This window comes from Telopea speciosissima, chromosome 6 (genome assembly GCF_018873765.1).
Source record: "Telopea speciosissima isolate NSW1024214 ecotype Mountain lineage chromosome 6, Tspe_v1, whole genome shotgun sequence".
NCBI lineage: Eukaryota > Viridiplantae > Streptophyta > Magnoliopsida > Proteales > Proteaceae > Telopea > Telopea speciosissima.
The window spans coordinates 59,424,544-59,439,899 of NC_057921.1; the positions used below are offsets into that span (position 1 = coordinate 59,424,544).

The 15,356-nt window shown below is 38.2% G+C and overlaps 1 protein-coding gene and 1 long non-coding RNA gene across 2 annotated transcripts; one reads left to right on the forward strand and one right to left on the reverse strand.

Moving 5' to 3' along the window:
- Window positions 1-2,467: 2,467 nt before the first annotated feature.
- On the reverse strand, window positions 2,468-8,583 carry LOC122663663 (phosphomannomutase). Its single transcript, XM_043859280.1, has 11 exons — window positions 8,444-8,583; window positions 7,932-7,976; window positions 7,717-7,783; window positions 6,519-6,595; window positions 5,491-5,526; window positions 4,941-4,996; window positions 4,750-4,849; window positions 4,239-4,334; window positions 4,058-4,147; window positions 3,744-3,795; window positions 2,468-2,566 (listed from the first exon to the last, which is right to left on the reverse strand). Exons 1-11 carry the CDS (start codon window positions 8,513-8,515, stop codon window positions 2,496-2,498), a joined length of 762 nt encoding a protein of 253 aa, XP_043715215.1. The 5' UTR covers window positions 8,516-8,583; the 3' UTR covers window positions 2,468-2,495.
- Window positions 8,584-8,792: 209 nt separating this feature from the next.
- LOC122665083 lies at window positions 8,793-8,991 on the forward strand. The gene is made up of 2 exons (XR_006333428.1): window positions 8,793-8,883; window positions 8,925-8,991. It is a non-coding gene; the product is annotated as an uncharacterized LOC122665083 (long non-coding RNA).
- The last annotated feature ends 6,365 nt before the right edge of the window (window positions 8,992-15,356 follow it).

A 15,356-nucleotide genomic window follows, 5' to 3' on the forward strand; every position in this document is an offset into this window, starting at 1 on the left:
TCTGTTCATTAATGTTGTTGAACATTTAAATACCTTCAATAGTTGAGGAACTTAACCCCTGATACTTAGGCCTGTTTTGGTATGATTTCTATTTCAATTTCAAGGGGTGATTTCTATTTCTGAAATTGTTTGGTTTGATTTTTGCACGTTATCTCAGTGAAATAGAAATCAAGTGGAATAGAAATTCTGAAATAGCTGAGGAGCTCTTTCAGAATTTCTATTTCATATGATTTAACACTCTTGCTCTTGAATGAGCACATGGTTAATTTCATGGGTAAAGTAGTAATTTCATGGTAAAAATAAAACACCACACTTCTTCTCTTAATGGTCTCACTACCGCCACCCCATTCCCACCATTGCCACTGCCACCACCACCAGTACTACCCCGTTACCACCACCACCACCACCCTGCCATCACCACCACCGCCACCACTACTACCACCACCGCCACCCCCTCCACCTCCATCGCCACCACCATTGCCATTGCCACCACCACCACCACTGCCACTACCCCGCCGTCACCACCACCATCCTTCCCAAAGAAATATAGAGAATCTATTCTCAGAATTTGAATTATCAAATGGATTTTTTTATTCCTGAAATATTTCATATTGATACAATCAAGTTTCAATTTTTTGACCAAAAATCTATCTGTTGACTATTTCAAGAAATCAATCCAAAATTGAAATAGGAATCATACCAAATCAGGCCTTAGTTACAAACATTTTTAATAAGCCCTCACCTGCAGCCAATGTCACACCTAAATCCTTCTTAATTAGACCCTTTGCTAGCAAAATTTGAACTACCAAGCATCCTTGAATCGTCCTTTTCTCTATGGATGTAAATGAATAGCCAAAATCTGTTTCCGTATCTGTATTTGTATCTGTTTAGCGTTATTCGAATTCGTTCAAAAGCTAAATGGATGTGGTACGGATACGGATAGGCTATAGTTATCCGAAAAGATATATTTACATGCAAACGAATAAAATATCTATTTTGTATCTGTGTCTGTATCTGTTTAGCACCATCCGAATCCATACGAAAACTAATCGGATGTGAATGCGGATATAACACTATCCAAACCGAATCCAATTTGTTTACAACCCTACTTTTCTCCAGGGTAATGCAAGAAAACTCAAAAGTGAGTCTGGTCTCTTTGAGTTATCAAAGCCGAGTCACACGTTTAGATGCAGGGACGGCAACTTTTTTCGACAAGTCAATGGTTTTAAAGGTAAGCGACTCTCAAAAGATTCTTGACTGGTAAAAGCTGCTGAAATGGATTTCAGAGATGGATTCTAGACTGGGAACTAGAGATGATTTTCCCACTGCTAAGTCCACTTCACATGGCATAACGTTATTTTTCCCGTTATTTATTACCCCCTCAATTGTAATTAAAATTATGCCATGTCCAGGTAAAATGGTGTTTTAAACCCTGCGGTGAGAAATGTTATTACCATCTGAAGCGTAATTTTTCCCGTTATTTATTACCCCTCAATCATAATTAAGATTATGACATGTCCAAGTAAAATGGTGTTTTAAACCTGCGATGAGAAATGTAATAACCATTTGACGTTGGGCATAAGATTTGTAGAGATGCATAAGGGCATACCCAATGCACAAGGCTACCGCCACAACACAACAGGGTCTAAGAAGGATCATAATGTACGCAAACTTACTCCTGCTTTGTAGAGAGACTGTTTCCAAAGACTCAACCCATGATACTTGGTCACAAAGGAGCAATCTAACCATTGCACCAGTGTGCCATGCATAAAGATACTCTCCAGTAATTGGAGAGGACTAGTAAGAAAATGCAGAGGGGAGGAGCGGTCTGGGGTCCGCTAGAGGACTACAGGCCACCTCCCTGTTTTGTCTGAACAGTCAAGAGCCGCAACGGTGGCCTACGGCTGATATGTTACAATCCATGGAGTAGTCTAGGTGATTAGGGTGGAGGCCGACCGTGAAGGAAGAAGAAGATGATAAAACTCCCCATATATCGGGTTAGTATAAAAGGGTATTTCTGTCTTCTCAGGTCAATTCCAAGGCTTAACTAAAAGTCTAAAAGTATTCAGTTAAACTCTACATCCATTTGGTTGATTCCAACCAATGTAGACTCAACTTGGGGTTAACGGCTCAGAACGAGAAGTCAGACCCAGACCCTAAACATACTGAAGAACTCTAACGAGCAGATAATCTTTTAGAGTTAAGGGGAAGAAATGTCTTAAGCATTGGACCAACATCTACCTAGCACAGTTGGTGAGCCGTGGTGCACTTCATGCCCATGCTCTCTAGGAGGTCTCAAGTTTGAATCTCCTGGCAGGTACCTTCCCCTCTCCCCGGTTCGATCCCCCCCCCCCCCCCCCCCTCCGTAGAAAAATATATATTTAAAGCTCCCAATTCCAAAAAATAAAATGTCTTGAGCATTGTAAACTGAAAACCTAAAAAAATAGAATATAAATCAGAACAATACTAGATGACATTATTGAGTTGCCATAGGCTTAGAGAACTCTGGCTTCCTTGCCAAGGAAGAGAGCTGAGCATTGTTCCGCCGAATCATCAGGGCTGGTGACTGCAAACATAGAAAGAAAACATATCAATCAGTGCTGCTCAGTAAAATGACATCGTCTTGTATCCAGTTTCATTTTTATTGATACACACGTTTCTAGATTACAAAACCATCAATTGATTAGTGTTGGTCACTCACTTTTGGCTGTTCGTTTCAGTAAGCATTATGTGCTCCACACTAATCACCATTATGATTTCCTGATACTGAATTTTGGCCCTTTGCCAACAATTCATTTAGGCTGTAAGGACACCAAGAAAAGAAAAAAAATTCAAAATTTGAATTTGGGGAGAGAGATAGACACAAATCAATCATTGCATCATCATGATTTTTGTCTCATTATTTTTTCTTTTCTTTTCTTTTCTTTTCTTGGCAACCAAACATAGCCTTAGTAAAACATTTATATAAAAACTCTGGTTAAGATTTAAATTTCATCTCTAACGACGACACATTTAAGGTGACATCAGAAGGAAAGATCTATTGGTCATTATTTGAAATCTAAATATTCAGTTTGTGATCATCAAGGTGCCGATGTTCTAGAGAATAGGAATAAGTAATAATGCATGACACAATGAGTTGGGTTAGTAGTGTTAATAAGTGTATTGTGTTAACTGCTATCCTATCCTTACCTTTGAAATTATTGTTGGATTCCAAGGAAACATACTTATACATCATCCCATATGAATATTGATTTTGTATAATTCACTCCAAATTAACTCTTTGTTCATCTATTGTATTATTTATCTGGATTCTAGGGCAGGCCTTGGTGCAACGGAATTATCTATCTGGATTCCGGATCAAGAGATGCAGTTCAACATGAGAAGCTATGGTGATTTTTGTGGGTTTTCCATTTTTTTTTTTTTATTAATGCTAGAAAATTATTGGTGGTTCTTTTGCTTGTTTAGAATCAAGCATACTTAATGCAAATCAGATTGAGTTTAACTAGTCTCATGTTATGACTAACAAATTCTATTTTAAGATTCAGATCTCCCACGCCAACCAGAGATTTCTCTCTTCTATGACTTTGGCATAGGAAGAAAGTACCCATCACACCTTTTCTAGAAAGTAAGAATTTTGCATTCAACCTTTTCAGAATCAGCAAAGTTGTGCACCACACAACTTATGTGGAATACCACAAATGGAAAAATATTATTGATTAAAATAATACAAGATTAGAACCAACCTGTGTGACCCACTGTTCTCTCTGATTCATAAATTTCGTAGTCATTTCCTCCCTGTTTTGAAAAAAAAAATCTTTACGCCAATAATATATATACCAGAAACGAAATTAACATGACAGTAGAAAGGAGGAAAAGAGTCAAAAAGAACTACACTTAAACATAATGCAAAGGCAGAAACATATTGCAGTTATACTCACATAGTTTTTACAGTTGCTAGAGACAGTGTACACTGAAAATATTGCTTGTGCAAAAAGGAATCACAAAACAACCATAATTGGCACGGCATGCAGGGTAACAAAAAGTCTGCAAATGTTACCTTAAAAGTTTTGTCCCCAAAGAAGTGGATTTCAGGAAATTCCTCAAGGTATCTTAAGCAAAAGGTCTTGTCCCAACCATTGGGGAATACCTGTAACGATTTCTTTGGTTAAACCATCTAGATTTTCTACGTTTCTTTTAACAGTTCAAGAGCAACCATTCCACAGAGCAAGATAACTCACATCAAAGCTTATCTGTCCTCCAATTGAAAATGTCAAGTTAAGGTGATCAAACTTCTCTCGAAGCACAGAGACCATTTTTGACCGTACGTTGTGAACCTGAATATTATGTTAAGTTCTTTTAGGATATAAAAATATGGGAAATGTTAATGTTACCAAGGTAGATGAACTTTGTAGAGTTCACCAGTTGCCACGTAGCAAGAAATGATGGACATGGGTGGGTCCTCATGGACAATATATAATGTGGGTCAAAATAATGGTTCAATGTTATGAAAAATTACAATAATGCCATAGACATCTAATATGTAATAATGGAGGTTAGTGGCATACTTGTAATTTTTTAAAACTTTGGAGACACTTTTAATTCATGTGGCATGCTCATTTTCTATTGAAATTTGACCAAGAACGGTGAAGAGCTCTTTATAACATGGATCCACCCAAATATTGATCAATTGCTTGCCAAGAGGCAAGTTGACCAAAGCAATTATTCATTCATTTGGCAAAAAATACATACCTTATCATACTTTTCAAACTCATCCCTCTCTTCCTGACTGCAATTTCTTCCAATTGGTGATACATTAAGCATCCCACTTCGGAACTCAATGAATGTTCCCCTAAAATATGATTTAAAAATAAATAAATAAACAATCCACTTTAAGCTTCACTTAACTTGCAAAATGAAAGCTTTTTTCAACTTTCACCAACCTTTTTAACGGTATGTCCAAGTCAGCAATATAATGAAGTGTGAAATTAATAAATTCCTGCATTCAACAAAACGAGGAATAAATACATAATAAATTCCTGCAGAAGTAAAAATACCATGCCAACCTGAAGGATACAAGAGAACACCTTGGTACCTTCCATGCACAACCTAAAAGTCCCCACATAAGGAATATCAGTAAATTCGGTGTTCATGTAACAGGTAGGAACCATCCAATAGATCCCATCTTAGAGATCTTTGATGTGAAATTTTGACCCAACTGGATGACTATGCCATCTTTGTGACATGTATTTGCAGGAATTTGCTTAAAACCAAGATTGGTTGGGTAGTTAGGATCATTTGATTCTTCTGTATTTTCTGCTTTATTACTTTTATTTTGGGGGGATGGGGCATGATATCTGTTGCAAGTACAACCTGTTTAATTGTGAGTCTCAACCATTGCATGTGTACTAACATGCAGTTTTTAGACCACATTTAGGGTTTACCTGACAGAAACAAATAGGGTTATTGAAGGTAGCAGGAGAAGGTTTTCACCTTGAGTTTTTCTTCTCCCAAGAATGACTTCAAGCTCTGTGACACAAAAAGAATCTAATTAAAAGGATAACTCTGAACAGAAAATTGAACGCATTTCGTTAACAATTGAACTCATGCATTGCTCAAAACTTGAAGCACTAGAGAAATTAAATATTTTTAATCAGATCCAAAAAAAATGGAAGTAGAAATAAAGCTGCTTCAGAGAAGCATTCCAAGCCACCACAAAACCAACAAAAGTGGTTCCCTTGTTCCATTCACAGTGTTACCTAAATATGTGGCATGTGTACTAACTACTAACTGTACAAGCATACACAGGTGTTCAGAATGAAAACTTGTAGAGTCATGGCATTGGTACACAACCATCTATTTGTCAACAAAAGTGGTTCCCTTGTCCCATTCACGGTGTTACCTTAATATGTGGCATGCGTACTAACTACTAACTGTACAAGCATACACAAGTGTTCAGAATGAAAACTTGTAGAGACATGGCATTGGTACACAACCATCTAAAATATCTTGAATACATAAACAATTAAATGTCAGCTCAAATTGACCAAGGCTTATTCTAATCACTCGGGGTTCTGGCAACAGATAAATTTTGAAGTATAGCTAGAACAAAACTAAAGCAACAGTTGGAAAATCAAATTGCTGGAACCTCACTACGTGTATCACTTCTCAATATAAATATTCTAGGTGTCTCAAATGGTAATATGTGCTGCCCACATGACCTGGAGTTCATCAACTTGTTACACAATGTGTCCCTGCAAAGTGTAGTTCATGGCTAGGATTCTTAATTTTGAGGTTTGCTGGCAATACCACCCATAAGCAGGGGGTAATTTATGCTAGAGGCCAAGGCTTTGAAATATGATCATGAGAAATGTGGGGTATTTTCCCCTGCAAGTCCTTTGTTTAGTTTCAATTTTCAAACTTCCCATCAAGTAGATTCTTCAGTAAATCTGTTCAATAAACTTATCAACTAGCTGTATAACTAGGCTGCAAAATTTCTAGATGTCACTTGGAAACAATACCTGACTGCCAATAAGCTTCCCATCTTTGTGAGCCACAAGACCATTTTCAGAAAATACATAATCATAGTCATCAATAACTGCACATACAAAATATTGTTCATGAGTTGGAGTTGAATCCAGAATAAACCGATTCCAAGTTCAGTTTCTGTTCTGTCTTTAAAAAAGAAAATTACTATAATAACAAACAGTGGCATGCACTGATCCATGCCAGGTAACAATATCAAAGTCAATTTTCTCTGGTTGAGCTTAGGTCGATCAGAAATTTCAAAATTGGGTTCTTTCAAACATTTTGAGGTTTTCAAATGCTGTCTGCTGTCCATTCTAACACATTTGGGGATCTAGAGAATATTACAACCAAATGAAATTGGACACTGGAATTTGAAACAAACATACTATCGCCCAATTTACAGACAAAGCGTAAAACTGGTTTTGATTAGCCATAATTTCAAAACTAAGAAGAAATTCTAGGACATTCTCAAATACATTTAAACCAATGGCTCTCAGGAACCACTTGTTGGTTTTCTCTATGTTATTCACCATCAAACTCTTAATGACAAGACACCTATAGCCGATTCAAGTTTCCTCCTTGAAGAAAAAGAGGCAAATGTAGTCAGAAATGACCTGAAATAAATTCTCACACAATTGGACCAAACCTAAAAAGAGTCTAGCCTCCAAGCCTTCGTGTGAAATAACATAATTTGGATCTTATACACAGGCTATTGATCAAACATTCCTCTTGGTCCTGAAATATTTCAAGCTATTTGGGACTGATCTATATCAAAGCAAATAAAAGAAACCGCTCCCCAAAATAAGCTAACAGTAAAGAACATTTTCATGGCACACACTTCCAACACTTCCCCCCCCCCCCCCCAAAGAGAGAGAGAGAGAGAAATAAATAAATGAAGACCAGTCTTGAGAATAGGTAATATTACTGGCTTTGGATAATGATAAGAAAGTAGTTTCCACTTCCTTTTTTATTATAAGAATTTGTGAAAGCGAAATATTTTATACTTCCATTACAGTGGTTTTTCAAACAAGAAGAACATGAATGAGAAAACATAAACTACTAAGCGGGGATTAGCTTCAATGTCAAAATGAAGAAAATCTTCATAACCTTCTGGCAAGGAGAATAGCTATGCATGTTCTATGCATTACTTGCCATTACACATGCAGAGTTAAGAGGTTGCATAAAGCAAACCTGTTTTGCCAAGCTGCTCTGATATCTTAGCAAGATCAGATCCTCCCACTACTCCAACTGTAACAACCTGCAATAAGAAAAATCAGTTTGCATTTGAAAAAGGAATGTAGTTAGGTCTTATAAGTTATAACCTTAAAAACAAATCCAAATATGTACTACCGAATCTTGCGATCAAAGTATTCTTTTTTGAAGGATATGAACCATTAATAAAGTACCTCTCGAAGTCTCTGCATAAATTCCAACATCTTTGGAGTCACTACCTGGCATTCGGGACAAGGGAATAAGGTCAAGCTACTAATAACCAATATTATGTTTACATGCAACTCAGAATATTGAACTCACAGTGGATTGAACCCAAGTACAAGGTGGCAAAGACTTGGTTGTCTTGAAATTTTTAAAATTTTAGTAATTGATCATTTTCAAGACATACTGCCATGGTGTATCAGCAAGCGAAATGAGTGAAACAAATATACTTTTTTCATCTTGACCTATAAAAACTTGGAATGTTTTCCATCGGCGGCAGCTTGCATGAGCTGTTGAATGCTAGAAAACAGTCAAAGTTGAAGGTGTTTCTAAACACATCCCATAGAAACCATACAAATTTTCTGTCCCTCAGAAAAACCACAAAACAAGTAGACCAAACAATGCATTTTGGAAACTAAAAAACTAAATGTGTTAAATGGGAAACAATGAGCAGATCAAAGGGGAAAATTTGGAAAGTTCATACCTTCCTTGAAGCCGTAAGTGTTCCATCCACATCAAATAAGGCAATCAGACCTGGCTTTCTTCCAGGTGTCATAGTTAAGAAATTCTGCCACAAAATCCGCAAAATTATAAAGCTTTCTATATTGTATCTTGAAGCAATTGTGATTTCATTGTCTAGATGCTCAGTTTTTTTTTAATAGGTAAAATAAATTTATTAACTCAAATTTACATCCTGTAATAAATACGTTGGTCAGCATTATATTTTACAAGATTACAAAGATCTGATTTATTCTTAACCTGTTATTTGGTGAACACAAACCTTTGGTATGTTAGCTGTAATATAGGTTATTGTAATTTGGGAACACATGGATGGATTAGTGCAAGGTTTTAGTGAAGTAGAAACGATTATTATAGGGGATGATCTGAATGGACATGTTGGGAAAGATCGTAGAGGTTATGAAGGTGTACAGGGAGGATATGGTTTTGAAGAGAGGAATGAGGAGGAGATCTTAGTTTTAGATTTTGCTGTGGCTTATGATCTATCCATTGTAAACACATACTTTGAAAAGAGAGGAGTATTTAGTTACCTTCAAAAGTGGGCATCAAAGTAGCCAAATAGATTTATTCCTAACTAGAAGGTCCGATAGATTGTTATGTAAGGACTGTAAGGTTATACCAGGAAATAGCTTAACTATACAACATAGATTAGTGGTCATGGATATGTGCCTCACTACACAGAATTGTAAGAAAGGTGAGCTTCCGAGAGCAAACATGCACTCGTCTGTTGTGGTCCTTCGAGTACATTGGAGTTGTGCTTAGACAACAAATGCAACGCAACGATAGTACAATCAACAAAACATATTTTGGTTTGTGAAAACAGTGTGGAAGAATTTTGGTGTGTAAAGGGAAAGAGGGAGAGAATGAATTCTATTTCAGTGTGTATTTGAAGGTTCGCACTTCGTCTATTTATAGAGTATACACCCCCTTCAAGGTACCCCATAGAATGGGTGTGTCCATTGGTCCCTATGGACGAGATTAAAAGATCCCAATCCGAGTGCTAGGATAGCACCTTTGAAAATGGATGTTTCTTTACAAAGACATGTCCATTATGTAAGGACACCTTGTATATATGAATGGGTGTGTCTTTATACACATATTAGTATGTCTCTTTATAGAGAAATGTCTATACTAACTCCTTGCCAAATGGGCCCGAGTCCAAGCCCAAACGTAGTCACTTAAGCCTAAAAGGATTTAACATGACCAAGACCAAAACCGACCCAACAGTGAACCAAAAAGTATATATATGGGCCACCGCGCCGCGCCACGACCCGCACCCCAACACATGGGAGGAGGGATATTTCCCTTCAAAAACTCTGGTCCCATATACTTCCCATAACTATGTATATACCTCTCCTTTAAAAATACACTTCCAATGTGGGACTAAACATCCCACACAAAAATTGAATTGCCCAAAAGCAAATCTCATGAAATCAAAAGTGCAAGTTTTGTGGGAGGGAAAACCAAATCTCAAAAGTAAGAAAGATATTTTAAACTCATTTATTAAAACTATTTAAGACAACAATTCCCCCACAAGTTTCAAAATGTTGATAAAGCAAATGATAGTCTGAGCACATTAGAATGACAAGACACATCCTTATAGATGTCTTTCGGACTTTAAATATGCACTAGGTCTGATAAGCCACGCTACAAAGTATCGGTGAAATCAGATTTCTTGAAATTTTTCTCATTGATGTAGCCAACCAACCTACTAAGCATGTCCTACCACTCGACCCTTTAGTATACCCTTTCTGTGGGTGGACATTCTAGCATTGTCATCCCTTATTGCAAATTCAAGAAAGTTTGCCACAATGTATTTCTTGTTCCCCACATCCTCTAATGCGTAATTTTTTGTTTAATGCATTCCAAATAGTTGAAGCATAATCATAGGAAGCATAAAATCCATAGAGCTCATTAGAGAGGGAGTTGAGAATACGATTCTTGCATTGATAATGTGCCGAAACCCATGCTTCTCTCTTTTTCTTCAGGGTTGGATCATCATTCTCATCAGGTATGAAAGTGGTAAAAGCAAAGGAAATAGCCAATTGGCTTAATAAAAAGAGTATCTTCTGTTTCCACCTCTAATAATTTGAGCCATTATATGACTCAACATTGTCAGTTTCTGAGAAGACCGAGAGGTTTTGTATTCCAAGCATGATGGTACTTTCCATTCTTGGGTCTCAATAAAGTCTTGAATGCTGACACTTCCAGCAGCAAAGATGCACTCATCTATTATGCCCCTTCAACTATGCCGGGTTAGACCACAAATGCAATCCCAATCTGAGTGCTAGCGTAGTATCTTCGAAAATAGATATGTCTCATTACATAGATGTCCATTATGTAAGGACACCGAGGAGGGATACTTCCCGCTTAGAACTCCTGTCCCTTATAATTCGCATAACAATGTATATACATCTCTCCTTCTCATCCACTTCTAATATGGGACTAAACATCCCACAAAAAATTGCATTATCCAAAAGCAAATCCTATGAAATCAAAAGTGCAAGTTTTGTGGGAGGGAAGATCAAATTCCAAAAGTAAGAAAAGATATTTTGAAACTCATTTAATAAACCAGGCATAATGAGAAATGAATGTCATCAATCCACCAGTCAATTCACGATCAATCATTTACCTTGTGTTTATTTTTCACGTTGCTTCCCTGCAGCATCGCCCAGTTTTTGCCAGTCACATCGACGGCTGTCATGCAGCCTTTGCATCCCTTCTGGATCACGAATTCTACGTGTTCTCCATTGGCAAGGCTCTGGAAACCATCAGACTTGATGGAAGAAAAATGGACAAAGAGATCTTCGCCATCGTCCGTTGTAATGAATCCGAAACCCTTCTGGTCACTGAACCACTTCACAACTCCGGTGGATCTGATTCCATGTGCCATTCGGTTAGGCACAAACACACACGAAAAGCCCTAACCCCACTGAAAGCAAAACAATCGAAAAACCCTAAATCCCTAACCCTCAAAACGAGAGACAAGTCAGGCTGATTTGTTATGAGATCTGATTCTGGACTCTGTAGCCAGAGAAGTCAGTCTCAGTGAAGTTGAGAATCGATCAACGAGCTTGCATGATTGCAGAGATAAACACAAATACAGAGTGAGGAACACGAAGGATTCTAGTCAAATTCAGCTTGTCCAATGCTGTGATTAACTCAGCTGATTAGATCAGCAATAACAACAGAGAAGCTCCTGGCTTCGAAAGAACCATCTCCGGAAACAATGCTGAAAGGAGAAGGAAATAACAAAGGATAACGCACAAATGCAAGTACGAGAATTGCTCCGATGGTGTGAAAAGACAATGCTAAATTCTAATTCTTCTTGAACTCTATTAAGAGCTAAGGAATTTAAATTTATCTTTTTAAACGAGAGCTAGAGAATTTAAACAGATAATAGAAAAAGATAACAAATGCAAAAGCAAATCACCTGTTAGTAACTAAAATTACAGAAAGCGCGGCAGGATCTTCTTCTGCAAACAAATTGAGAGAAAGAGAGACTTCCGCGTAGAACTGCAGATTGTTGTGGAGAGAGCAAAGCAATTTATGAACTTATGACAGAGCCCAGATCCAGAAATGGTATCTAAAACTCTGCAAGCAGCAAAATATTCCCCCGCCATTTTATAGATTGAGAATCTATGAGTTGATGCTTCTATGTTCCACTGTAGTTCGAGTGCCTAGTCGATCAGGTACCGTCCACGTGGCCTTTCAATGATCTTGAGTCTGCTGACTGAATCTTAGTCAATGATATTTTATACAAAAACGGATTATTGCTCGTATGTATAGAATGTAGAAGAGGGTAGAAGCACAGGAGCAAGACCTCACCTTAGGAGCGTTGGAAGAAGAAGATTCCGGCTTTCCGCCAGGTCTTCTCTGTGCACGTGACGAGATAATGATTTGACACGAGTGAGTTTCTTTGCTTGTAAGTTATCCAATCTTTCAGACTCAACTGTTCCAACTTCCGAATGGGAAGTGCTAGAAATGACGGATACAAACGGCTGGGATCTCGCAAAACCACAGTGCCCAAATCGGAACAATGGGTTCCACTACAACTGTGGATCTTAGTTCCCTGATGGACGCTTCAATCGCGTAATGGGTTCCGTGGCCCACCTTAATTTTATTGGTAGATCTGGTAACCCCGGGCCCATGTAAATAAAGACCTTGCAACCTCCATGAACCAACCAAAACCGAGGCTCATAAAGACGGAAAAAAATTCTCTTCAAATCCCTAAAAGTGTAGTTCAGGCTGAGAGTTTGACACATGGAAGATGTTAAATCCAATGATGTCGAGCTCGGAAAAAAAAATTTAGGTCAATCCAGCTCGGCACAGCAGTAGTATTGGATTTAATATCTTCCAGATGTCGAACTCTCAACCCCTAACTACACTGCATTGCACTTTTAAGGAATTGGAGAGGATTTTAATCCAGGATGACTATGAAACTTCATGTGGTGGCCCCAAGGGGTGGTGATGCCCTCCTTTGATTAAAAATTCTTTCTTTCTTACCTCAACATATGTGGCAAAAGAAATCACCAATTTAGCAAAGGAGAGGGCCTGCCACCATGGATTAGGGTATCTATATCAGATCGGTCGGATCATTTGGATTGTATTGATATCGGTTGTGACTGATCTCGATATTTGGATGATCCTAGATCGGGTATCGGATCAAGGGTAAAATTGTCAAAAAAATATTTATCTTTTAATGAAAAATAGAGGTAAAATTGACCAATCCAAATCAACATTGCCCAACCCAGATCGATATTGACAAAGACCAATACCAATACCGATATCTCAATCCTTGACTGTTACCTTTCAATTCCATAAGGGGTAAAGTACACGTAACCCCCTAGAATGCACCCAATATTCCTCATACCTCTCTAAGCGACTCAATATTCCACGTATCACCCCTCAATATTCCACGTACCACCCTTGCTTTACACCCCAAATGCCATTTAAGTTCACACCAGGTATTAAATGTTGTAAAATGACCAAACTACCCTTTCTTCTATCTTTTCTAAAATTTGAAAAGACCTAATTACTTGGACCTATTTACTAAAATTTGAAAAGACCAAAATGCCCTCATCTTCCCCAAATCATCATCTTCTTTTAAATACCCCACCACCACCGGCCACCACCGTCACCACCAAAATTAAAATCGTCCGAAGAATCCGCTCTCAAATCAACAATCGCCGGCAAACTCCAGAAACTGCTCATGCTTGCTACCCACCACCGCCTCCTCTTGAGAGCAGTTTCTTCGCCTACTCCGTCGCCGGATTCCACGGCTCCGGCAACGTCTCTTATAGATCCGCTTTAGAGGCAGTTTTCATCGAAGGGCTAAGTTTTCTCCTTATTTCTGCAATCGGGTTAAGAACCAAACTCGCTAAACTCGTCCCCAAATCCTGCTTCGTCGACTATAAATAGAGGAAATTGAAGGTCTCGTGCTTTCTACGGAATCCCAAGGCCCAGACATCACCTTCTCTCGTTGTGTGTTTCTCTTTCTCTTCCACAATTAAAAGGGTTTTCATATATCAGAGAGGTAATTCGAATTTTTTGGATCATTCATTCATCGATAATCTATGGGGTTATTTTGAGTTTCTTGCTTAGGGCTTTCGGCCGACCTTTGCTCTCTAATTCCTCTGTGCAGGTGCGTGTTTGATCCCCTCTTTTTCATTCTCAATAGATACATCTTCTATTAACGATCACTTTAACATCTGCAGTATGCTTTCTGTTTCTGATTTACATGGTTTTTTTTTCCTGTTTCGAATTCTGTTTTGTTTTTAAAATGTTCTTGGAACCTAAATTCGTGTCTTAGCTGATTTATTTGTGGTTTTAGAATTTTATTGCGAATCTGATTAAAGTTGCAATTCTCTTTATTCCTCCTTTGGCTAATTTGTTTCATTTTTTAATACCCGTTTCTTTTCCGATTCTATTCGATCTTTTGTGTAGAATGTAGATAGATTAGTTTTGGATTTTCGGTATCTGATTCATGTCTTCCTTGTACTTTTAATGAAGGCTTGGCCTCTCATTGTTTGTTTCTTGGTGGTTTCTTTCAATTTGCAGTTTGTTAAATTCTCATAGTTTGTTCAAGGGGGCAGAAGTAGGGCGTGCTGATTGCTCACTGGTAACCGGAGGATAGATGTATAAAGAGTCTCTGATCTTGCTCTTGAGACTGTTTTCCGATTGAACATGGGAGGTCCTTTGCTCACACCACAGAATGACACCCTTGGCAGAATTTGGGAGAATGACAGGAAGTACCTCCATGTGAACAGCTCTGCTGTGAACGTATCAGTTAACCTATCAACCATAACATATCCTATGTCTGTCACACCTGAAACCGCGCCAAATTGGGTTTATGCCAGTGCAGAGACCATGGGAGATGCAAATGTTCCCATTGTGAACTTCAATGTAACTTGGGTCTTACGGTGGTTGGTGGTATTAATGGTGGTGGGTGGCGGTGGTGCTGGAGGTGGGGCTTCACGGTGGGATGGTGACAGTGTTAATGGTGGGGGGTGGGAGTGGTGGTGGTGGTGGGTATGCAAAAGAAGATGATGATTTGGGAAAAATGAGGGCATTTTAATCTTTTCAAATTTTAGCAAATATGTCCAAGGCAATTAGGTCTTTTCAAATTTTAGAGAAGATAGAAGAAATGGTAGTTTGATCATTTTATAGCATTTAATACCTATGTGGACTTAAATGACATTTGGGGTATAAAACAGAAGTGGTACGTGGAATATTGAGGGGTGGTATGTAGAATATTAAGCTGTTTACGGGGGTACGAGAAATATTAGGTGCATTTAGGGGGTACGTGTACCGTTACCCATTCCTTAATGGTTCGCTACACAATCCAAAATCTCTAAAAAATATCTTCCCATACAAAT